Here is a 25,289-nt window from a genome sequence, read left to right as displayed (position 1 = left end):
ATCTGTAGCCTGTGGACTTAGTGGAGGAGAAGAGTAACCATAGTTTAATTTTTTGTGCAGTGTCACACTGATACTTAGTTAAGGAAAACCTGAGCTATTAAATTGCCAAGACTATGAAGCTAACTACTGAAATAAATAAAGTTCACACCTTCTTTCAGAGGACTTTGTTGCTCTGTGCAGAATGCATGCCAGGGAGGGGGAGAAGTTCTTCTAAGGTTTGAACCATTGAGAGCTTGAGAAAGCACTTAAGATTCATATGTCACATAATTTTATTTTATGGCATTTATGATTTGATTAAGATCTTGTAAAGAAGGTGCAAAAATTGAATTACTAGCTTGAAGACCATCAAATAAATGGCAGTCAAGTACATCTAAGAAAATTAAGATTGGTTTTCATACTATATAAGCTCTCATGTAGAAATCGTGGAAATATCTTAAAATGTGGGGTTTTTTTCAACATTCTAAACTGCTTGTAAACTTTATATTGCTTTTTGTAAAACTTTAAGGAGAATTAAAATTTTATGTTGTAAGTTTCACATTGAAACTTCAAGGAAAAGTGTTCGAAGTCAATATGGTAAGTCAACAAAATTTGCTTTGTTTTCCAGAGTTTTTAAGAAGGTTGTTTGCCATTTAAAACTTTAGAAAGGAGTCCAGTCACTGCCCATGTTACATTGTTTTATTCTCTTGTGATGTCATGCCTGTCGCTAGCTCTGCTCTCAAAAGATAAAAGTCAAGTGATTCATTATAAAAAATCAGGCAGAAATTTTAAAAGCACTCTTTGCAGGTGAATTTTGATATTTCACCGTGCATAGGCATTGTCTTGTGTTGACCCAGATTCTCTTTTAGAATGAAGGACTAAATATACTCTTAGCAGAACATTAAGAACGGAAGGTTTTCAGAGCAGTTTCTCACATATCAAAGACCAGTATGTGAAAGAAACCAGGCTGGAACTTACTTACATTTTCTTCTTTGTTTTAAAATGTTCTGTAGTTTCACCCAGAAATACCCACCAGTGAAATTTTTATCAGAAAAGGATCGTAAAAGAATCTTGGTAAGTTTGTATTTACTCTGAGGTTGTCTTGGGGAAATAACAAAAAATCTTTGGAATGTTATCTGTTTTGAGGAGGGATGAAGGGAGTTACCTTGGACATCATATATGTTGCACACGTTTTAGGGTGCTGCTTCACTTATTTATGTTGATGTTCTTAATCTCAGCATATGAACAATACTCTTGGACTTTGCTTCTGAAGTTTGGCTTGTCAGCTAAACTGCTCTTCCCTGTAACTTGTCAGGATCACATTGCCAAAGTCTCTACGTGTGCTCCCAGGTGGCCTAAACTTGTGGAGAGTGGGAAACTTTTTAAGCACATCTTGACAGGTGTGACCAAGTTGGGCAAAATCTAGTCATAAGGCTAGAAAAGAAGTTGCTCTGGAGGGAGTGTTCATCTCTGTATCTTCTCTGTGGTTTCTGTTATTTTGAAGTGTCATAAGCAGTTGAGGGTGGAAGAGGACAGCAGGTTAAGTCAGGACAAGTACTTGTCCAGAGCATTCTTAAACTTAGTGAATTGTGCTGGAAACCAGCTTTCCACTTCTGTCTGCAAACACTTCTGAAGTTGTCTGTGACCTAGATTTTTCCTTGTTTCTGTTTGTTTGGGTGGGGGAAATTGTCCCCATTTTGAAGGCAGAGAAAGTATAGCTACTTGAGATGTGTAAACTATAGAGTATGAACTTCTGCTTCTGTAGTAGAAAGAAGTCTACAACAAAACCCTGCTGGTGCTTTTGTTTGCTTTGACTTCAAAATCTTGAAGAAGAAAATGAAAATATGCAGATAAAATTATTTTACTGCATTGTTAGGCAATACTCTCCATTGCTATTGCAAAATTTCACAAAGTATTACCAAAGAAGTTTAGTTCTGCAGTGGTGTTTTGTCATTTTTATGACAGTCTGAAGGAGGTAGACCTGTAGACTCCCGGTGCCCCTGTTGAATATAGAAAAGAAACTGAGGAAAATAGAGAGAGGTTTAATTTTAAAGAATCCTAAATTGTGTACTTCATATGTTTATAAGGATATAAAGTAACCTTAATGTCATGTTTTGTGTGTAAGCGAGAATGTACTTCCAACGAAAGTCTCAGTGAAAGCTGTTAACTGGCTGTGGAGCTTTTAATGTTCACTTCCAGACTTTGCCACTGAAAAATACTGGATATTTCATTGAAATCTATTGCTTCAACAGTGATGGCAAGTAGTTGGACTAGGAGTGTTTTCAGCTGACCTGGAGGTGAATAGCTTTTAGGTTCCCCTTGTATTTTGTAGAGTTAAATGACTACAGAGAAAGCTGCCCAAAAGGAGTGGCAGCTTGTTCTGACTAGTTTTGTGCCAACGGGGATGGGCATTCATAGGCCTCCTGCCCATGTGGGCAGTTCCCTTCTGTTACAGTGTTGCTGTCATTATCCTAGTGGAAGTAATCCATATTCTTTTGAGTAGCTGAAGTTCCCATAAAAATGTTTTATGACACTTGAAAATTCTCAAGAATTGGCCAGCCAAGTGAATTGTGCTCGATCATGTATTTTTACTTTGTATTTTCTTAATGCTACATCTTTTTCTAGAATTCGATCTTAATTTAACTTTTTTTTTTTTTTTTCATTTGGACCGCAGTCTCCAGCTCCAGACTGGAGAACCCCACAACACTGTCCTCATGGGACAATGTTCTAGCAGTTACTTTTTATTAGACAGCATCTCTTTGGAGATGATTTCTAGTAGTGGTGGTATCTCAGCTGAGACCAGATATCCTGTCACTTTCATGAAAAACAGATCTTCACCTTGTTGTGCATGATTTATCTATTTCCTGAGTTCTCTGAAGTGACTAGGCCACAGGCTTTCATATGCAAGAGGAGGAATTCTGTTACTGTGGAAGATAGTGTTGCTGTTGGTTCAGTCTATTGTGTGGGTTTTTCCTGAGTTGAATATAGTAAACTGATAAAAGCAGAAAACAAAAAAATAAATATCATTTCCTTATGGGGCATAAGATATTTTGAATCTGATTGCAGACAGCAGAAATATGTAATAAATAGACCAACTTGTAAGTGCCTCTAGTGAAGATAATTATCTGTAGTATTTGTGCCTTTTAATAGGTACTGAAGTTACCAGGCATACATGCACTACTAAGTAATTAAATATTTTCATTAATGTCTTCTTAATAAAAAATTCCTTTTTAAGACACAAGTGCTAGTGCTCCAGTTCTTATATGGATATGATTCATGTACAACTGTGATTATGTAGATTAATATGTCATTGTGATTTGCAGGAAGTAATATTTAGAAGTGGTGCTTTTATGAGTAATTACAGGAAGGTTGTTCAAAGAACTTCAGTGATAAATCATCTTTTCTTTTTTTTTAGTGTTGCCTCAAGTAATGATAAAACCCATAATTTACATAGTTTTTTTTTTTTACTTTTCCAGGGGAAATTCAACTCCTTTTTCAATGATTTCTTAAGTTCATTGTCTAATACCCATGGAAGTGATATGTTAATAAAGCCAATTTAGATTCATCATAAAAACTACTTTTAGGTTTAAAGTAATTGGAAACTTCTTTCCAGACAGAATTGGTTTGTGCTTTTTTTCTTCATGTTATGTTGCACCATAATGTGAGCTTCGAGATTCTTTCTTTTATTCCAGAGGGGATTTCTCCAAAATCCTGTTTCTCCTTCAGGTTTGTCAGGGAACTGAATAAGATGTTGAATCTGCAACAAGGAAGCCCTGACAAACTCAGAAGAATACTAAATAGAACAACTAAATGATTCTTTTGTAAACTTACAGTTGTTTTCACACACTGGTGCCCCAGAATTTTTAATAAGAAAAGGAAGGATGAAAATACAAGAAATGGACACTCAAGTTTTTACAGAAGAAAACAGATGTAGTTTTTGTATGGCTTTTTTTCCTTCTCAATCTTTGGAGGTTTTCCTTTTTTTTTTTTTTTTCCTAGTTTAAAAACAAATCTGCTAATCATGCTTTTTAAAACAGTGGATGGCATGTTAGTGGACAAGATAAATGTTCAGCCCTTGACTAACCCAAATTAAAAGAACTTCAGTCATCTCATCCTTTTCCACACAGCACTTGGTCATTGCAGTACAGCATCCGTTCATTTGATTCCTGCTTGTTTCCACTTTGTCCTTTCATTGTTTAGTTAGTTGTCACTGCAGCTGAAGAATGGACATCAACTTTCAAATTGTGAATTCGACCATGGAGATATATTATATAGCTGATAGCACACAGGTCTTTTGCAAGTCTACTTTTTGGATGTTGTGGTATATTGTGTCTTGGTTCTTGAAAACAGTTTATGAAATGCAGAGAAAATAATTGCTTCTGTAGATAGGTCTGGATGTGTCACACAGCTTGCAGTTCTGCTTATTGTGCTGACTGCTTCAGTACTGAAGGGGTGATTTTTGTTAGCTTGTTTACTGTTAAAGTCTGTGGTGCAAAAAGGGAAAAATTAATGAACTTACTTGTTTCTTCAATGAAATGGGAGTACAGGGTTTTAAATATTTTATTTCTGCTTGTTTCTTTGCAGCAGAATATCAAGAGTTTCAAGACAGGCAAATGCTGCATGTCAGAGCTAATGATATAGAATAGAGTTTTTTCAGTTGTAAGGGACCTGCAAAGATCATCTAATCCAACTGACTGACCACCTCAGGCCAGGATGATGTAAGCTATGGATGCATTAAAACACAGAAAGAATTATTTTGGTTTTAGCAGATATTTCAAATAAATGGTCTTCAGAGAATTCCCTTCCTGCTTTCTGGGTGAAAACTTACAGTACTTACTTAAAACACCCAACATGTCTTCCATGCAAACCTGACAGAAGCTGGATTTGACATGTCTGATCAGTCTGACAAGAAAATAACCTGGCATTCTGTCATACCCTTTTTTTTTTTTTCTGAGAAATGGGATTTTCAGGAATTTCTCCTATAACCTTTCTGCATCTTTTTAGACTTCACTATCACAAAAAAAGCACAATCCAGTTTGAAGGGAAAAAAAGGAAAATAATATAATCTGAAAAAGAGATTTTGTTGATGTGAATAGGTAGCTGACCTTCTAGCCTGATAGTGATGACACATGTCAAGTATGTCTCTCGAAATTTTAGAAGCTGTAAATCTTGGGGAAAAAAAAATATACACAGAAATGGAGTTGTTTCCCCTGGAGCAAGCAAAGATCTGAAACCTACTGTTCTGTCTTCATGTTTATAGACTTTGTCTAGTGTTTCTGTAAAAAGAAAAAGAAATTTATACCAACTGTCCTAACGCAGATAACTGGAGGAGCAGGGTTTGTGGGTTCTCATCTTACTGACAAACTAATGATGGATGGCCATGAGGTTACAGTTGTGGACAACTTCTTTACGGGCAGGAAAAGAAATGTGGAGCACTGGATTGGTCATGAGAACTTTGAACTGATAAATCATGATGTCGTTGAGCCCCTGTACATTGAAGGTAGGTAGTCTCTGCTTTGGTATTTGCACTTTTTTGTGCCTTTCCCTTCTAAGTGTGTGTGTGTCTGTAAAGAACTTAATGTGCTGAGTTCTGGGTTGATGTATGTAATATCTGTATGTTTTTTTTTATTATTAGCCTGTTTTCTGTGACCAGTATGGAGTAAGATGTTCAGAGCACTTTTGTCTTTAAAATCAGTTCTTTCCTGAGTGGAAGGAAAGAGACCCTAAAAACATCCTGATACATCCGATTTTGTGAGAAAGCAAGATGGCAATGGGTCAGTTTCTGTCCCATCCATTGTCCCACTTTCCTATGTGCCTGCACAGGCATACATGCACAGAGTCTGTGGTCCAGATATTTAATGAACTGAAGTTTGAGGGCTGCAGTTACACTAGACATGCATCCTGCAACTGTATGGTCAATTAAGAGGAAATTAACTTTCCATAATTGCTTTCATTGTCTTGTGTAGGAAACATTGCTCCTGCTTTAGGTACAGACATTCTACAACCTGAAGGAAAAAAACAGCACTGAATTTCCCTAGTTTTCAACAAAAAAACAAAAAAAAATTACACCAATCCAAAAGAAAGAAGCAAACAAATAAAAATATATTCTGCTTTAAAGCAGTAGCTCAACATCTGAACTGTCATAAACTTCAAGCTATTAAATAGTCAGATTTTAAGGCACCATTAACATGGTTGTATTTGAGAGAGACATGCATTTATAGACTTCTATGGGAGTATCTAGCCCTACAAAGAGTAAGTGGAAGCATTGCTCAAATTACACTGCAGTTCTGGTGGGTGTGCTCCCTCCTTTTAAAACAGTGTAGCAATGTACTTGTTCATTTTGAGGGAAAAAAAACAAGACAATCAGTTTGTATTTTTTTAATTCCTGCCGAATTGTAATGTGTGGAAATTCACAGGAAATAGCCCTAGTAATTGCATCTCTTGTATTATTGCTTATGATTAATTCCTGGCAACAGTACTGAAAGAGTCCTGCAAAAACACGTGCTCCTGCTCTGTTCTGACAATGCACTGGTTCGGTTACTGCCTTTTATTTTACTTCAAATTTCTGCTTCTACTGACAGGATAATGGAACAAGGATCTTATTAACAGACTCCAGGTGCTGGTAGCTCATACCTCAGCCAGATCAATTTGTCAGCTTTTCTAATCTTTTCCATGCATTAACTTTTTCCTGACTGACTACACTTGAGACTCTCAGGCAATTATCATCATTGCTAATATTGTTGCCCAGCTAACTAGGCACTAATGAATGGAAATTCTGAGATCCTTCAGCTACCTTTCCTATGGCCTATGTAATTAAGACACCAATTCCCTATTTAGTACTGACAGCTAATTATTACGTGTTATTCAGTAAGTAGTTTATTGAATGTCTTTTCATCTTCCAGCAGTATAAATTGAGGTTGGCATGGTTTAGTGTTAAAATAGCTTTCATACACAAAGAACATGATAAAATTTTATTTCGCTCCAGTGAGGCAATGAGGGGATAGTTTTTGTAACAGTTCAGCAAGTTGGCATACAGATCAGATACTTCTTTTTAGTCCCTGTTTCTCCTCTTTAGTTGTAAATAGAAGTTGGAATGACTGTGTAGTCATGATAAAAAGTAGGTTTGTGTCTAAAGAATTTCTCTGTATTTGCTGTCCTGTTTAAACCAGGTTATATAAGGTTGTTTGACAGTTCAGTTCGAGAGGATAATCGGTGCTTTATTTCTGAAAGAGACCTTATTTTTAGTCTGGAAAAAACACTGCTTTCACTTTGGATATGGAAAAGTGAATTTAGTCTCAAGATGTGTAGCTTTCAGCTTCACAGTGATGCCTGCGCACAATCTGCCTTGGCTGCGTCATTATCTTTGATCCATGACACAAAGTGGGACTCAGCATTCTTGGATCTGAGGCTGGCCAGAGACAATAATAAATCACCAAAACACACATTTTATTTTTTAGCCCTGTGACAACTATAGTTATCTCTAGTGCTAAATGTCTTTCTCCTCTACTAGGATTTTATTTGCTTTAGCATTTGGAAATGTCAGTGGGAAATGCACAAGTTTCCACTGTGTTTTTTTCAAGCAGAAGAAAAAGGGGCTTGAATTCTTCAGTGGAAGGAAAATAGTTCAATAATCTTGAAACATGAAAAATACTAAAAAAAATAAAAGGTCTGAAATAGCTATATTAACCCTTTTTTTTTTTCCTATTATAGTTCAGTTCTGTGTTTCTAAAGATATTTTTATTTTGGCCTGACCCTCACGTAGAGCTTTAATACTCTATTAAATGGGCACTTTTTAATTCAGGAAGGCAGTGGGTTTTTTTTTTTTTTCTGAAAGCTGGTCTAGAAAGAGAAGAATCTATTAACACTTTTTTTTTTTAAATTATCAGGAAAAAGAAATATAAAAATACTCCTTTACTTCTTTCCTGCCTAATTCTCTACATTCATTAAGAATATAAGTGCCCCAAGTTAGTCACTTGAGAGTACTGTGGCTTGTGCTCCTACAAAACCATATTGTAAAGACACACAGATGTTAATTGGAAAACAGTGGAAATTAATGCTTCATATTGTGTTACTGTGATGTACCCCACTTTAGGGTAATGGATAAAATTGCGTTAGAAAATGCCAAAGGAAATTCTGTATTGAATGTATGTTATTGGTAATGTACTTGATTTACAAAATTACATAAGCATGAGTGCTGTCTTGTTGTGAATTGTCTTGTCAATTCACCTTGGCATTAGAGTTGACTGTGTGTTTGTAGTAAAAAATAAGGGTTTGTTTTTATATCACTTCAAGCCACCAAAATCTGTATTTCTCGTGTGAAAAAAAAAAAACAAACAACCAACAAAACAACCAAACAAAAAAGAACCCCAATCTAAAAACACAGATACCTGGAAACAATAAAATAAAAACCAAAACCACACACATGGAAAACCAAGCCACTTCCAAGGTGATGTCATAAGATGGCACATGATTATTCCACACTGGAGTTTTCCTAAACAGGAAAAAATGCCTCTCAGTTTTCAGTCCTGAGGTCTGGTTTTCAACTACCTTTAGGTACACACAGCAGTTGAATAAATCTGGAAGAAAGCGTGAGAGAGTTATATGTAGCCCAGATCTTTCTCCCACTGGCATTTCTTCTTCCTATTTCCTCAATAATTTTTGGAAGCCTTAAAGTGATCTGTAAAGTGATAGGTGCACATTTCCTTTAAACCCAGCTATCTCCTGTATCTGAAAGATGTCCTCAGCTGAACTGTCTCTCAGTTCACAGGAACACACTTTGGCCTTTTTTTCTTTTTGGTCACTTGGTAGTGTTGTTCTATTTTGTTTTTACCACACCTTTCACGAATTTGGAACAAAAACAGGCCTGAAAATGACACAGATTTACAGTCAACAGTGGAAACAGTTGAGTCAATTGAACTGATTTCAGTTCCCTAATCAAAGATTCACAGTGTGTTTTGAAAAATATTATATGATACTTCTAAAATTGCAGTCTGTGGCAGCTGAAACTGCTGCCCAAACTCTTTTTGGTCAGAGCAGTGAAGAATAGTTCCACTCTGATGCTCAAAAACTTTTATTTAAAACAAGTGCATGTGCACTACCTAAGTAAAATAATAAGAAATAAAAGAGAAGTAAAGTGTGAGTGGTAGGTAATGATAAGCTGTTTCATGGTTTATGTTTGAGATTAATCTTCAGTTGACTAAAGCTCTTCGGTTTTGGTCATGGTTGTTGTTCTGTTCTAATTCTTCATGCCAGCAGTCCAGTTTCTGGAAAAACATTTCTTAAATGTTTGCTCTAATTTCAGTGACTGATGTGAACACAAAGGTAGTTTTGGCTCTTTTTGACTCTCACTGAAAAAGCTTTTAAAATTACATAATAAAAAGCACATTTTGCTAATTGAGAGACGGGGTGTAAGCATGTGATATGCATAGCAACAAGGATATTGGCTTTCAAAGTTTGCAGGAGGTGTTATAGTTGCTAGTTACACACACGTAGGTAAGTAAAGTAACAGTCTTTATAGAATTTCAATAAATCATTTGCTTGACTAGGACTAAAAAACCCTTTCATTTTTAAGGACCTTGCTGGCTTGTAGGTCTGAGTTGATTTTTAAGGCTAAGACCAACAGTCTCACAGAACTGGTCAAAAGAATAGTCTATAGCCTTCTTGTGAATAGCAGACTTCCATATGTCAAGATGGTAACATTTTACTGAACGGTGTTTTACAGTATCCCAAAATTGTTCAGTCTCCCAGGTTCTCTCACAGGTAAATTAAAGCACGTGCAAATACAGAGTCAAAGAGTGTCTTTAATACATGCTTTTTGATTTTTGTTTTTTTACTTCCATCCCAGGTTTTTCCCTTCCTAGTCTTTGTTTTCTGTGCTTAATGCATTCTGCCTGCTGGTTTTAAATTGTATGGTCAGGAAAGTCTATGGCAAGGCAGAGGGTAACAAATGCTACTTTATTTTGTTTGTCCAGAGCCAAGTGCAATGGTGCCTTGATCTTGGTTTCTTGTGTAAGGCTCTCCAAAACTGCTCCAGTATGAGCAATATGGTAAATCTTTATGAATTTGTTCCAGTTTGCCTGACATTACAGACAACATGTTTAGCATCAGGTAAATGAACTTCTATTTGTAGTCCTTTTTAGTTCAGGGCACTAGAAATGTCTCATTTCATTGTGTCAGCTTCTCTGGCCTGACCTCCAATAATTAAATGGCACAGCTGTTTGTTTTTTTCATAAGAAAAGTCCATACATTCAAGCTGTAGAAACTTAATTTTACGCTTCTGATCAAAGCTTTTCTGCTCAGTGCTTCCCGAGTAGCAAATAAAATGATGGATGCAGGTACTTACTGGACTTAGTGACCTGTTCAGTCCTTTCTGGGACCGTGACACATGTTGAAGGCAGAAGTTGAAGATAAAGGTAATTTCCTGTCATAGAAAAAGTGGTAGATTTCCATGGAGAACATGCGCAGTATTAGGGCTAGAAAATGGAAAGTAGTTTTATGGCAGTGTTTTGGACTTACATGGAGTATTTCATCTTGGTCACCCTGGGACAAGTGGTTTTACTGATCATTCTTGTTTAGCATTAAGGAAAACACAAGATTGAAGGTCCATATCCAAATTTAGGTGTTGCAGATTCCATGTATGCTAAATTTTCAGGATTTTTTTTAGTTTTTCCCATAGAAAAAGGCATAATTAGCAAACATTAGTTGCTGTTTATCTTGCAATATGTTACTTAAACTTTATGTTGAGCACAGACTTCTGTATTTGCCACAGTGTACCTTGTGTACCTGGCTTGAATGTTTGTCAGCTTTTGTGTCTGTGCTATTTTGAAATGAATTTGGGTTTTTTGGCCTCTTTTTTCAGTAAAATTGTAACATAAGAAATTTGTTTAATGTTTGTTTATCAGTAGTCTACAGTCCTGTGCTTGGTAAACTACTTGCTGCCGTCTTCACGATTAACAAAGTTGTACTCTCCCATATGAGTTACACACAAAAGTTGCAGAATTCAGTGTTATCATTTGTTCTTCTGTGTTGGTACTTAATGTAGCACTTTGCACACACCATTATTTTCAAATAATTGTGCTATGACTTTATTGCAAAGGTTGCTCAAGACTTTGTATTAAATGTTGCAAAACTTCTTTATGTAACAAGAAAGAGCTGTGGAGGTCAATTACTAGATGTATTTCTTTATTTCCCTCAGAGATATTGTCCTAGGCATCCAAATAGTTAATCCTTTGAAAAGCTGTAGCTTGGATAGCTTTCCACAGCTCTGGCTGGAACAGAGTTAAGTTGCCTGCTTTCTTAAATAACTATTAACTTTGTGCTACAACACACAAGGTCGTCAGCCAAGCTGAGTAGATGGCTTTGTCTAGCTGGCCTGCTGAAATTCTGAGGGGGAAAAAAAATAAAGTAGGTATTTTTCAGACCTGACAGTTAATAGAGGGAAGGTAGAATAAGAAACAATTACACTTATTTCAGTATTGTCAGCTTGATGGATCAAATATGAAAAGTTTATGGTAGAAATTTTGCACCCTACTGAAATGTACAGTATTCTCCAAATGTTTTGGAAAAAAGATGCTGTTTTTCATTGGTGTGAGGCTTGATATACGAAAGATTCTTTCCCAGGCAAGAGGCAGAGGTCCTGTAGCTGCCTGGTTGCCTGTCCTTCTGATCCAGAAGATGGCCATCTGACACTTGGCAAATTCCCTATCTTCCATCTCTCTGCCAGCTCTGCTCTTGCTGAACCTTTTCCATGCAAGGGTTGATTTTTGCCTTTATGCATGGGGGGGAAGTACATTGAGGCAAATGAGACAGGAAAGACTGTACATCTGTCAAGGAAAAAAACCCTTTTTTTTCCCCCCAGCTCCTTCTTGTTTCATTTAAAACAATTGCTAGCTGGGAAGCGAAGAATGAAGGACTAAAAGAAGGAGAGTTCTTTCTTGCTTGCTTTCCTGCTTGCTTTCTACTTTCTATCTTTTGCACTGTTTTTCACACTTAGTTTCATGTTTAAAAATAATTAAATAAACTTGAATATTATAAGGAGTTTTGGGAGTTTTGTATTTTATAGGCATTTGTTTCTGGCTAACCATTATATGACCACTACAGGCCTAGCTGTATCCTTGTGGAGAGAAAGGAATGGTAGCTTTTGACCTTCTGTAACTGAATTGGTATATGCTATTAAAGGGATTGTTCCTATAGGACCTGCTGTGTGTCAAAAATCAGCAATATTAAAAAAAAAAAAACCTCACAAAATTAAGTAGATGAAGGGGAAGGCAGGAAAGAGTTAATTTCTGCTTTGACAGAGTAGGGTTGGGCAGTAAATTACTTACAGACTGAAGTGCTTTTGAAGTGACATTTTCCGTTTCTAAAAATTTCCAAAAACCTGGTTTACACAGGGTTATGAAGGAATAGGTAGAAGGAAATAGCATGAAACTCAGGTCAGAGTTCAGCTTTGAGTTGGCTGTAGGTGACTTCAGCAACTGCTTTGTTAATTTTTCTGCACCACTGTGCCTGAGTTACCTGCTGCTTGCAAGCATCAGTCAGCATCTTTACAGAGCATTCCTTTTGCCATCTTCCAGTCTACCCATTGTCTTTGGTTTTATGACAGTGGCATGCTGTGGGAAAGGGATACTTAAAGCAAAACTTGAGGCAGTCATATATTTTATTCATGTTCAGAACTCATCTGTAGGAATTGTGTCATAGTTCAACAAGCCATTTAAAATTTTTGCATTATTTCCCCAGCATGTGACCAAAGTATGGAGTAGTTATTCCATGTCACACTTCATCATGCAAAACAATTAACTAGCTTCATGTTGCAAACAGTTTCAAAAGTTTCAGTTGCATTAGCAATGCAGGTAGAGCTTGGAATGGAGCCTGAGCTGGGAACTTTCTTCTGCCATCTCTCTCTGCATCAGGTCATCTTTGGATGCTATTTGTGTTGCTATTAGAGGTGCTTTGTGTGACAAGCTCTCTCTTGATGCTGCACCAGAGTTGATAGTGGTTGGATGTACTATTTCCTGATCATTCAAGAACAAATAGCAGAGAACCTGCTACATGAAATTTTACTTCTCTACGCCTTTTTATGTGAAAATAAATATGCAGCAGCATCACACATCTGCCAAAACTGTCTCTCTAGCTTTCTGGGCTGTTTTGATATCTTCTAGTCAGCAGTTCATCCCTGCTGTAGAGCTAAACAGCTGTAGACCAAAGAGAGCATGGCAATGTATAAGTAGATATATTTTGTGGCATCTGCCTGAGCGTACTGTCAAATATCATTACTCTGTCACGACAGTAAAACTTGCAGTAGCAGTCATGAAGTTTGCCTTAGGAGCTCATCTTATGCTTATGTTGATAGTTAATTGTTCTCTGGGGTGAGGTATGACCTGAAATAATTTCTCCTTATTTTGGCCATTTGACATGGTGAGTTTAATCAGTGAATATTTTGCAGGATTTCTTGTGTTGCAGTGATAATGCAGGGCTGCAGTATTGGGTAAACTTTAAAATGCTTCCTCCAGATGATCCAGTGTGTGCTTATCCAAGATGTGTTACATAGAAATCAGGACCTGAGCTTGCCCAGTAGACAATAGACACAACAGTTAATCTAGAAAAACTTGACTTATATGCAAGTGCACTTCATTAGGGATTCAGAAAGAAAGTATGTTGAATATTTTACCATGCCAATATTTCTGGTATTTTTAAAGGGTTATTACCAGAACACATGTTTATCTTGAAAAGAGTGTAATGTTTTAATGTGAAGGAGATGCTTGTGCTTTGAAGACTTGCCTACTTTTCATTTTTTCATTGTTCAATAGACTGTTGAAAAGTAAGAGACTACTTTCACATGGATAATTCAAGCCACTTGTGTATGTTCTTGCCTTACTAGTCTGCTTTTTTATATATATGTATATATCTTGGAGGTCAGAAAGCAAGGGTATGCATACTTGCTTTGTCAAATGAAATTTGAGAATGGGAAGGAAGTTTAAAACAGGAGGCACATTCTTCTAACATTTCAGTGTTCTTGGCTAGTTGAAAGTAGGTGATAACTTCATAGTTGATATTTTATTTTTTTCATATATGGATAGGACAAGGGGGAATTGCTTTAAACTGTAAGAAGGTAGGTTTAGATTAGAGGCAGGAAACACAATCTCTACTGTGAGGGTGGTGAGGCACCAGAACAGGTTGACCAGAGAAGCTGTGGATGCCTCATTACTGAAAGTGTTCAAGTCCAGGCTGGATGGGGCTTTGGTCAGCCTGGTCTAGTGGAATGTGTGGTAAGATGTAGGTGATCTTGAAGGTCTCTTCCAACTCAAACAATTTCTGATTTTTTTTTTTTCCCTACTAGATTGTAACTCGTATACAGCATGTGCTGTTTAAGCAAATATAGTTGTATTTAAATGGAGGAAAAGAATTGTTTTGGTTTTGTTGTTTCGTTTTGGTTTTTTTTTTTCAATTTGAATGTCAAGGGTGCTTTTACCCTGTTTTAAGTAGGAAAAGTAATTGAACTGGAAGAAAAAGTTCATTATGCTGCAGATAACTGTGAAAGTTAAAGCCCCCAACAGAAAGCTATGAGAAATCAGTATGTGGTCAAAGTACAGATTTTTTTTAATGCTGTCATTTGTTATTGCTTTTTAATAATAAAACAGCTAAGGAAATAAAAAGAAAACATTTGTTTGACCAGTAGTGTTCTCTTCTAGGGCAAGACAGCCTTATGCCATGCAGTATTTTCTTCTGTCAGAATAGCAACTAACCTTGACTTGCAGCTTCTTACTGGTTTCAACTTCAAGTCTTCTTAAAAAAAAATAAAACACCTAACTTTTCTTTTGAAACACAAAGAAGATATTTTCCTTTTCTTTTATCAGGCCATTCTAATTATTACCTCCCCTTTTGTTTGCTTTTCTCAAATTACCTTGATGTAGGGGATTTGTTCTTCCTTAAGCATCTCATTTGAGCTGATGTTTAATTTTTGCTTCTGCAGTTGCTTATCCATAGGTGGGTTATTTTTACAAAGTTCTGGCTTGGTGTGATTCAAGTTACATGGAAGAGAGAAAGGCATTTACATGTTTACAAACAGTCATATTATGAAAGGCTTGCAGGTTGATCTTTTAAGTATGATATACTGCCTATGAAAATTAATCTAGTTTTCATTGCTTTGTTTTTTATTGTAATTTAACAGATTTGGTTCCAGCAGTCTTTTGTTACTAATACCTCCAACTTTCAATCATTTCAGGCAATGGATTTTGACTAGTTCTTTGGTTAATTGTATTTCATAATAGGGAGTTGGAGAAGTGTGCTGAAATCTCTGTATTGGGTTTTGATCTGTTTGTTTTTCTAATTAAATCTAAAATACTGTATTACCAAAGCATTCCATATATGTAACAAAAGTAACAGGAAAAAAAACCAAACAAAAGGTGCATGCTTGTATCTTGCCATTTATATTTAATATGTAAATGATGCAAAGCCAATTAATGTTTCATTGACAGATGTTCTAGAAATAAAAATACTATATTTAATTTTCCCAGAAAGTTTCTCCTCATATTGAAACATGTTTCTACCATTTTTATTTCATAGTCTGTTTTAGAAAAATACTCTGAAGCTTGTAACCACTTAAAAACTTGAGGGTGACAAAATGTTGCAAATACTTTTACAGCTTCTAAACATTTCTGAAGTATTCAGCTAAGTTTTTTATAAGTAGAAAAGTGTGAGCACCAGCACAGATATCTGCATCCATATCAACAGTGTTGATACATTGTATTATGCTCTAGGTTTTACTTTATTAAAAATTAAGTCTTTCTTAGAGCTACAACAGGTTTGTGTACATATCATCTTTAGGTAGCAATACAGGAAATGCTGGGTTCCCGTGCCAGGAAGTGCACAAAGGAATACTTATTTCTTGACTTTTAATGCTTTCTTATTTAATATCTTATGTGGGAAGTTAATAATGCTGTTCCCTCCATTTTCCTGTAGTGGATCAGATCTATCATCTAGCATCTCCTGCTTCTCCTCCAAATTACATGTATAATCCTATAAAAACATTGAAGACCAACACTATTGGGACATTAAACATGCTGGGTAAGTGGAATTTTTTTATTACTTAATTTGGTTAGACATACAATCCTGATAGAGTTGCTGGGGAGGGGGAAGGATGAAGCAAATTAGTTGTACATTTTAAAAAGATGTTTCTTTAAGCAAAATAAAGTTGGAGTATTTTTACCCTCTTTGAAGATTTTTGTCCTTTTCCTTAATTATATCTGCAGATGAACACTGACAACATGGCTTTCAAAGCACAAGAACTTTGTGCCTGTAAGTTGGCTATGGAGTGTGCAGTAATTACAGAAGTAATAGGAACAATTTAGAGCATAGGATTTTTATAGCACAGTTGTGTGCAGTCATGACTGCAGTTTTCACTTTGGTGACTGTGGAACATTCTCACGATTACCGTAAGTGTTCCTTTCCACCTCAGCAAACACTGAACTAGGTGGAACTGTGCTGGTTTAAACTCCAGACACCAGGAGTACTGCACCCTCTTGTGCATGCCTTGGCTAGCAAACTCTTGAAAGAGTGTATAATGTCTAGCTTCGTGCTGGATAATTACAAGGCAGTTTTTTTCAGCTTTGTCTGTTAGTTTTGCTGGGGAATGGGTCTGTGAAAAGAAGACCTCAGGCCTTCACTACTTTTTCCTCCCATCTTTGTGCTGTTTGGTATGATGCAGAATGATCGGAGTGTCAGTGACCCTAAGAATTGTTATGAGTTAGAAAAACTCCTAGGCATTTAGCATAGCTGAGTTTCTTATTTGAGTGGTACTCCAGAGAATACAGTTCAGAGAATTGGGTGATTCAGAAGCTGTTGGGGTGGCAGAATGGCACAGGTGAGAAATTTGTTTGATTTGCCATGCCAGTTTGAAGACCAGAAAGTCATTGAAATGGAATGCAGGATAATCTCCAGTGATGAGTGGGATTATCCAAGCAGTTTAAAAGGGCATAATAAAGGAGAAATGATTGATTTTTTTGTCATACAACATGTATAAGTTTCTTTACATAGCTTGTCTTTAATCTGTATAAAGAAGGATTTGGTAATCATAATATACTACGTTGTTTCAAGATCCTGATATCCTAAGTGGAATGCTTCCTTGGCCTTTATTTAGATGGTAATAGATTAAGTTCTTGGATCTTGATTCAGTGCAACTGCTAGTCACAGAAGCAAACACATCCCATGGAGGTGTTGCTCTGCTGTTTCTTAAATTTTCTAGTTTGGAAGTGGGAGCTGTGGATGTGATTTGCAGCTAAATTTGCCCTGTGAGAGAGATTGAATTCTATTTAAAAACATGTAAAACAGGATCACACTAAAACAGCTAACATGAGTGAAAGATTCTTGCACTTGTTGTAATTATGTTCTTCTTTCCCCATTTCCCAACATCTAGGTTTAGCTAAACGTGTTGGAGCACGGCTGCTGCTGGCCTCTACATCAGAAGTCTATGGAGGTAAGAAGAATAAAACAGTATTTAGAGCTCTTCAGATGTGACGGTGTAAAAGGATATTTACATATTTTTCAGATACCAGAATGATAGATTTTCATCACTGTCTTATCTTGCTTTTTTAGGAGATATTCTTCTTACAGTTTAAAATGTGAGAAGGGCATTTACATATATACCTAAGAAAGATAATTTCAATAGTAAATATGTATATCTTTTTCCCATCACATAGGAATTGTATTGTTAAGATGTAGCAATTGCCCTGCTGTGTAAAACAAAGGACGTAACCTCCAAGCTAAGAAAATAGTGGTTGTGCATGCAGGTTCTTCTGGTTTCTCTTAAAATGTAATATTTGGCAGTGCTCTCCATCTTCCTCTTACTTTTAGAAGTGAAGGAGGGAAAGAATGATGGATAGAATGGTGGCTGGATGCAGCAAGAATGTTTAGTACTTCCTTGGGTGTGTAACAGACCCTGTGCCTGCTACAGAAACTTCTCTCTATTCTGAACTATTGCATAATTGATAATAGCAGTGTTGCAAGATTAGTGGAGATACACGGGCACAGTTCCCTGCTCAGTGGGAGTAGATTTAAGTCTCAGCTGAAAAGCATAAGCAGAAATTGTCTCCTGTGGCACACGATAGAAAACTTTGTGAGCAAAAAGTGAGGAAGAGCAAAGAACACACCTGTAGATGTACACTTTTGGTGGAGCAGCTTCAGAAGATTCAAAATAAAAGCCCAAGCAAGAGATCCCTTAAGATGATTGGCCAGCCAAAGTGGCCTCAAGCATGTGCAGCATTCCTTCTGCCTCCCAAACCTTAGATTATCTGTGGTCAGGCTCTACAGAGAAAAATGGTAGCCCCAAGGACTCTTCTGTAACTGAACAAACTCCCTTCTGGAGTATCTCCTTTCCCACAGCATCTTTTCAGGCCTTCTTAAGATTGCTATGGGCTTTTATAATTATGTAAAACTTCTATGCATTTACCATTGCTCTATGGCTTTCATATGGCACCAATTCACCCATAATCATGTTTGAGCAGCGTATAATGTGAAAGGCTTAATCAGAGCTGACGGTCAAGGTTGTTTCAAAAATTAGCTTTCAACACTAGGAAGTTCTGTAGTAATGTATGCAAACTTTAAACCCAGTAGAAATTATACCATTCTAAAAACAACAGAGGGGGAGATTTAAAAACCAAGTGTTTGTATTTTTTCAAGCATGTAGAGCACACGCCATAATAGTTCCTAGGTGACTGTTGTTTAGTTGTTAGTTTTTTATAATCAAGAACTTCTATGCTGGATCAAACCAAAAGATTGTCTAATATTGTGCCTAGTGATAGCTAGTAAAAATCCTCAGGATAAAAGAAGAAATCTAAGTACTTTGTGGTACATAACTCTTTACGCCACTGTAAGAAATGCAGTGCATCGCTATTTTCTCCATTTTTTTCCCTCGTTTCCTATTTTATGAAATTTGAATATGCTTTACTTTCCTGCATAAACTGTAATGCCTCCTACATAACTGCTGCCTACATAACCTGTAATGTTTCCTCTGAAGCACCTTAGGTAAAAGTTGTATTTATGCCCTTGAGGTAGTGTTGTCTTTGCAGGGAAGAGTTGAATTTAACCCTCTATTAACACACTCTTTTGGGGAAAACAGTTGTTGGCTGTTGTTTGCTTTTACTCAGTTATTTTACTGGTCTTTCATCTTCTGCCACTGCCATTTTTCATGGTTCCAGTGATTGCACTTTAAAGACATGGTGTTAAAATGTAAGATTTTCTAAAATGCAGAATTCAGAGAGAAGCTATGCTGACTTGCATAACAGAAATGCTCTACTGAAAGTTTCATCATGCATAGTCATCTTCTGATACATCATAATCTAAGGTGGTTGTTTTTTTTATTTCCCATAGATCCTGAAGTTCACCCTCAAAATGAGGATTATTGGGGGCATGTGAATCCCATTGGTCCAAGAGCCTGCTATGATGAAGGAAAGCGAGTTGCAGAGACCATGTGTTATGCATATATGAAGCAGGTATTAAACTTGCATCAGATGTGGTGGTGTTTCTGTCATTATTAAAGGCAAGACTGAAATATGCATATTTAGGGGTAGGAGGGCAAAAAAGAACGTTTTGGGTAGGAACACTTATCCTTTTGTTGCAAAATCTGTTTTCTTTAATGGGAGGGTTTTATTGCTCCCATCTGTCGTGTGTTTTCAGATGAGCAGTCTTCTTGTAGAAAATGTGCTTTAGTCTTCTTAATAGGTATGATATGTCTTTCAGTATAGTAAATAGTTTTTAGACAGATTAAACTGAGGTGACCTTAGTGTGCTGAGAAGTCAATGGGATTGAATAGAGCCAGTACTGTTAAATGTGGAATGTTGAAGGAGAATAATCAAAATCAGAATATACAGATGATATTCAATTAGCAGATGTGACACACTAAAGAGAATGGTATCAGTATTTCTTGTTATTTGCAGCCTTAATATACAGAAGTATAAATCAAACATAGTATATTGTATAGAATTTTAAACCTCTAAATTATTAAATTTGAAGTGCTTTTATAAACCTTGAAAACAGAATTAAGCTTAAGTGGTAAGACTTAAAGAGATGGTATTTTAGTATAGAGTAGTAATTTTGTCTTATCTCTTCTACCAGACAGAGAAGGCAGAGGTTCTGTCTCCTTTGTTCTCTTTTAAATCATTTGAAGTCCAACATGATGATACTGCTCTCGTTCAGGATGATGTCTCCGGTATTTCACTGTAGCAAAATATTCCTTATCAGTCTGGAAACCCATTTGCAGTTGAAGATTACAGTTTTTATGAGAAATTCTTGAGCTGTAGGTTGTTGCATTTTTTGCAGGTTTGTGTACACACTGCAGTCTTCTTTTAGAAGGTCATGAGTAGGTAATTTTTAAAATAATGGGCTGTATTTGGAATGAGCCATGATAGCATCTCGTAAATTTTATGAAGGATTTACAATGAATAGGAAAGGTATGGTGGTATTGCAGTGCACACATAGATCAAGTAAAAACTCATTATGCAAATGAGCTGTCTGTCCTAGGGGAAGCTCTGTGACATATTTCTTATACTTCTTACAGGTTAGTGAAGTCTGCCCAAGCTTGTCCTATGTTCAGATGTGTTCTGAAACACTGTTGAGCTGGTGTGGGGAAAGGAGAGGGGTGAGTGGTGGTTGGGTGATATGCTGTTACTAGTGAAGGAAACCTTAGGTTTTGAAGAGGTCTGATTTCCTCAAATAATGCAAATAAGCATTGTGCTTTTAACAGGATTTTCAGTGGGAGTGACCTAGGCCCAAACAGTAGGATTTGCAGTATTTCAGGTTAAAATATTTCCAGAATCTCTCAGCTTCAATAAAAAGAGGAAACATGTAAAGTTGTTTTGCATTTTTTGGTAATTTTTTACAAAGATTTCCATCATTATGCACATTGCTAGGTACCATAAATGCCCAATAGTGTTTCCAAAAAATGTGAAGTAGAACTGGAGGACTGCATTATACTTCCAGACAGCCTGTTTGAATCAGAATGGTTTTTGAATCTGGTCAAAGTTGACTATTTGCTGTCATCAGAGTTCCTCAGTAGTCCTGACCAAGGCATTTTTAGTGCATTCTTTTCTGCTGGAGGTGTTGTTTTGTTTGCTTATTTTGACCCTGTGAATGAAACAGTTCTTGACTTTATCACCTGAAAAAGCGGTGGGTGGGGAGTTTCAGCACACAGTATTGCAGTGTGAATTTTGTGCATTGTTCAGGACTTCCCATTCAGTTTTCTGCTCAACCTTAAAAAAATGGCTTTTGGCATTATGGAGCTACCTGGAAGTCTAGGTATTAATGTTTGTTTCAATACTCCGGATTAATTTAAATACTGACTAGAATCTGAAACTCCCTTCATGGCAGGGATTTGCATCATCTGCATAGGTGTGTTGTGAATAAAAACACACAGATGTTTAAATGCTGTGCATATTAAGGGATTCTGTGTGAACTAGATTTCTTTCTTTTCTTGTATTACTGACCTGTAAGGAAATTCTCCAGAGCTGAAGCAACACTTCAGGTCACTAGGGACTGTTAACAGGAAAACATTTCTTCTCCTTCAACTTTATTAATCCATTTTTCATAGCAGCTGTGTGACTCTGAAAGTTTTGGTGGTAAAAATGGGCTTTATTGTGATATAACTATCACATTAAGTGATAGTTTTGGACTTGCCTTAGAATAGCTGAAGTGTTGAACTATAAGCACGGTAACATTTCAGCTTTAAAATTGTAGGTTGTGTTCAGGGACCTGCATTATGCCCAAAGTACACAGTCAGATGACTGAGGCTTGATTCATAGCTTGTTTAGGAGCTTTAGTATTTATGAAATTCAGGTCTCAGCATCACTGTATTTGCAAAATAATGCTAAAAAGCTATTAGTAACAGAGTATTAATGGCATTTTTTTATACAAGTGACAGCACATATAAGTAGAATTCCTTGGGCCCAGCCTCATTGTAGAGTATTGCAGCTTAAACACATCATAGATGGATCCAGTGTACATAGTGCTAGCAACTCTTCTGTGATTGCAATTCAGCGGTTTGGGAACAATTTTGAGAGTTAATGATCTGTGAAATACTTGAGAAAGAGTATGAATCAGAAAGAAAGTAACTATTAGAGCAAGGAAAGCAGTCAAGAATCTAAGTAATTTTGGCGGAGACATTAGTAAAGATTTGTATCAGGTCACTGTGATACCCCTGCTACTGTCTGGACTTCTCCAACAGATTTTTTTAATTCTGTTTGTCTGCTGGAGAGCAGAGGTTTGTAGCTTTTCCTTTCCTCATCTTTTCCACAGGGAGGCCTAACACATACTTGCTGTTCAGATAGAACCACAGACTTTGAATAGAAGGAAGCACTGGTGTAATAGGAGAAGCATGTGTGATATCCTTGTGAATTACAGCCACAACATACCATGTTTAAATTACTAGTTGTTAATTGTAAATTGTTAAATTGTTTTGGTTAAAAGAAGCTTGTTGTTTGAATTGTACTGATCTGTTTTCTAAGACAGTCAACAGAAGGATATGCCTGTTCTTATAAAACTAAAATACATCTTTTTAAATTATGGAGTTATCATAGCATCCTTGAGACCCTTGATAGTTTCTAGACCTGGGATCTCTAAAACTAAATCACTGGCAAAGACTCATGCTGAACACCATGGACAGCTTTGTTTTGCAGACTGGATAATGCTACATTTTGACTGACAGCTATAGAACAATTTTAAGTACTTATTCTCCATAAGCCATAACAATCTTTCCTGTTCTTTACTGTTTCTTTTTACCTGTACAGGCACAGTCTCTATGAAGAAATTCATACTTACAAATAATAGAGTGAACTGAAGTGTTTTGCTAGTCCACAATCCTGTGCGTTATGATCTTGCTCTCAGGGTGTGTTTTTTGGATTGCTTAAGGAATTTTCTTTTTGATCAATCTGCTGTGGGAAGGCATTGTCTTAAACTGTGAGGACAGAAGGAAGTTGATTGCATTTTATCTCAGCATTAGGGATAAATCTCTTACATTTAGCAGTATAAATATGAGGCAAATAGGTTTTTTTTCCCTTTCTCTAGGATGTAATAAAGTACTGTATGTGACTTACTGCTGCAAACCTGGGAATAATGGTAGAGGTAGTTAGTCATTGCTACATGTTATTGATAATATTCAGAGTAATGGGACATAGCTAAGACATAGACAATTAATACAAAAAGGGATAGAGTTACTCAACATATAAAAAGGATCACTTCAAATGAGATGTTCGTGAAACAGCAAAATGAGAGTTATGACAGTTTTTAAGTAAGTGACTGGCTCCAAGAGCTCTTTGTCTGTGGAGGTTTCTTTTGAGAAGACAGATTCCAGGTTTTAAGGGGCAGAAGAAAAATTAATTGCATAGAAAATAGATTTTTCAAAGCACTAGGCTGAAAAGTTTTTGCAAGATGATACTATAAATGTTACTCATTTTAAAAGACAACATTACTGTGGGGTGAGGGGAAAAAATAGAAGGGAGAAGAAATAATGGATTCTTGTTTCTATGAGTAAGTGCCTGTAGCGGATGTTCTTTTTCTTTTCTAGATCCCTTGCTAGTTTCCAACCAATACTGGAAAACAAGGCTACTGCTGTAGCTTGTGCAGTGCAAGAGAGTCTTTCTGGTCAGCATTGTTGAATGACTCGTTTTTATTTTGAATACTAGCTTCCAGGTGCCTTGTTTTCTGCACTGGTTATTAATGGCAGTATGTGGAAAGCCCACGTAAAATACAACCCCTTCCTCATGGAGTCAGTGGCCTTCTTAAGATGAGATGCTGGGCAAAAGAAACCAAGGAGAGGAGCAGCTCTGTAAGAGTTTGTCTTTGAAAATGCAGTTAAGGCTTTGGGAATGGTTCTGTAATGTGCTGCTGTAATGTGTAACATTTGAAATGTTACACTGCTATACTTTTTTAGCTAACGAGAAATAAAGAGTATGTTCCCAGCTGATTCATTTTGCATGGAAAGGGACTTGTGCTCCTTCCAGAGTCTGTCTCAGCAGAAAGGACACAGTGGATGTTGTGAGGCTGGTTTTGGCTCTGTTGTGGATACAAGCTTGTTGGACAAAGACTGTGTATCTTTTCCTGTGGCACAATAGTTACCTCCCTTGTTAGTTTACCATTTAGTTACAGTTGCAAACAAGGTTTGATCATGACAAATGAAGTCTTACCTGCAGCAAAATGGAATTGAATGTTGTTTGACTTTCTCCATACTGGGAGGTGTTAGGCTTTACCTGTACTACTTGGTGTTTCTGATTTCTCAACACCAAGTAATAGCTGATGTATTGAATGTCCCTTTTGCCTTTCTCTCACCTGTAAAAAGCTAGTTTTACTGCTTTCACAGAACATCTTTGAGGATTCATTTGTTTATGAATCACTTGGAGATCTAAAAGAGAAGGTCACATTTTCCTGCAGGTGTCTCTTGTACATGAAACTGTATTTATTTACAAGAAAAATGTGTTTCCAGGTCTCTTCTGAGTGAAGTGTGTGTGAGCTGCAGCTTTCAGCCACAGATGTACTGACAATATACTTCTTCCACATACACCCTCTTCCAAGACAAGAGCAAGCATTGGTCTAAGCCTTAGACATGGAAATACATGGAAAATGCAAGATGTTCTGTGTATTCTCTGAAGGAATGGTTAGGGCAGGAATGTTTGCAACCCCAGAACACTGTGGTTGTGACATCAGTTGAATCAGTTGTTTGCATTACAAATACTGTGAACTAGTATAAATTACCTTGCTATATACACTACTTTTTTCAGAAGGACTTAAGAGATATTAAGTGTTTCATTATTAGAAAATAATGCATGTTAAAGCTGAAAGAGGGATTCTTAAAAAGCTTTTTGACAGGGGTGAGTTTACACTTTTAGGGAGAAAGGCAGTTTTGTTAAGGAAGTAACCATTCTTTTTTTCTTTGGCTACAGGAAGGAGTTGAAGTGAGGGTTGCCAGAATATTCAATACCTTTGGTCCTCGAATGCATATGAATGATGGAAGAGTTGTCAGTAATTTTATCTTACAAGCTCTCCAGGGAGAACCACTAACAGTAAGTGATTGCTTCCTGGTGATAGGAAGAACCATTTATCTTTCTATCCTGTCCTGATGTGTTGCAAATGAGGATAGATTTTAGAAAATAGTGATGTTCCCCTCCTCCAAAATGTAGTGTTCCAGTATACCAAACTCAGATTTATGGAATGACATTTCTGAAGGTGTCTTCTGTCGATGGCGTTCATCTTTCTTTCCCAGAAAGAAAGTTGCACTCTGCAGTTGCAATCTGCAGAAGCATTTGAGCATTCTTTCTATTTGGGATATAACCAAA

The 25,289-nt window shown here is 36.6% G+C and overlaps 1 protein-coding gene across 6 annotated transcripts in view; it reads left to right on the top strand.

The window, feature by feature from the left end:
* The window catches only part of UXS1 (UDP-glucuronate decarboxylase 1), a 54,751-nt gene that overhangs the window by 19,169 nt on the left and 10,293 nt on the right, over window positions 1-25,289 (top strand). For all 6 annotated transcript variants that reach the window (XM_062515061.1, XM_062515063.1, XM_062515059.1 and 3 more), the window contains exons 5-10: window positions 990-1,050; window positions 5,296-5,476; window positions 15,934-16,038; window positions 17,387-17,446; window positions 19,339-19,460; window positions 24,897-25,016. In XM_062515061.1, coding sequence (XP_062371045.1) covers window positions 990-1,050; window positions 5,296-5,476; window positions 15,934-16,038; window positions 17,387-17,446; window positions 19,339-19,460; window positions 24,897-25,016 — 649 coding nt within the window. The remainder of the gene's footprint in view (window positions 1-989; window positions 1,051-5,295; window positions 5,477-15,933; window positions 16,039-17,386; window positions 17,447-19,338; window positions 19,461-24,896; window positions 25,017-25,289) is intronic.

The sequence above is a fragment of the Cinclus cinclus genome, chromosome 2, assembly GCF_963662255.1.
Source record: "Cinclus cinclus chromosome 2, bCinCin1.1, whole genome shotgun sequence".
In the NCBI taxonomy this organism is placed as follows: domain Eukaryota; kingdom Metazoa; phylum Chordata; class Aves; order Passeriformes; family Cinclidae; genus Cinclus; species Cinclus cinclus.
The sequence above is the reverse complement of the archived record's forward strand: the minus strand, read 5'-3'. Positions and strand labels throughout refer to the sequence as shown.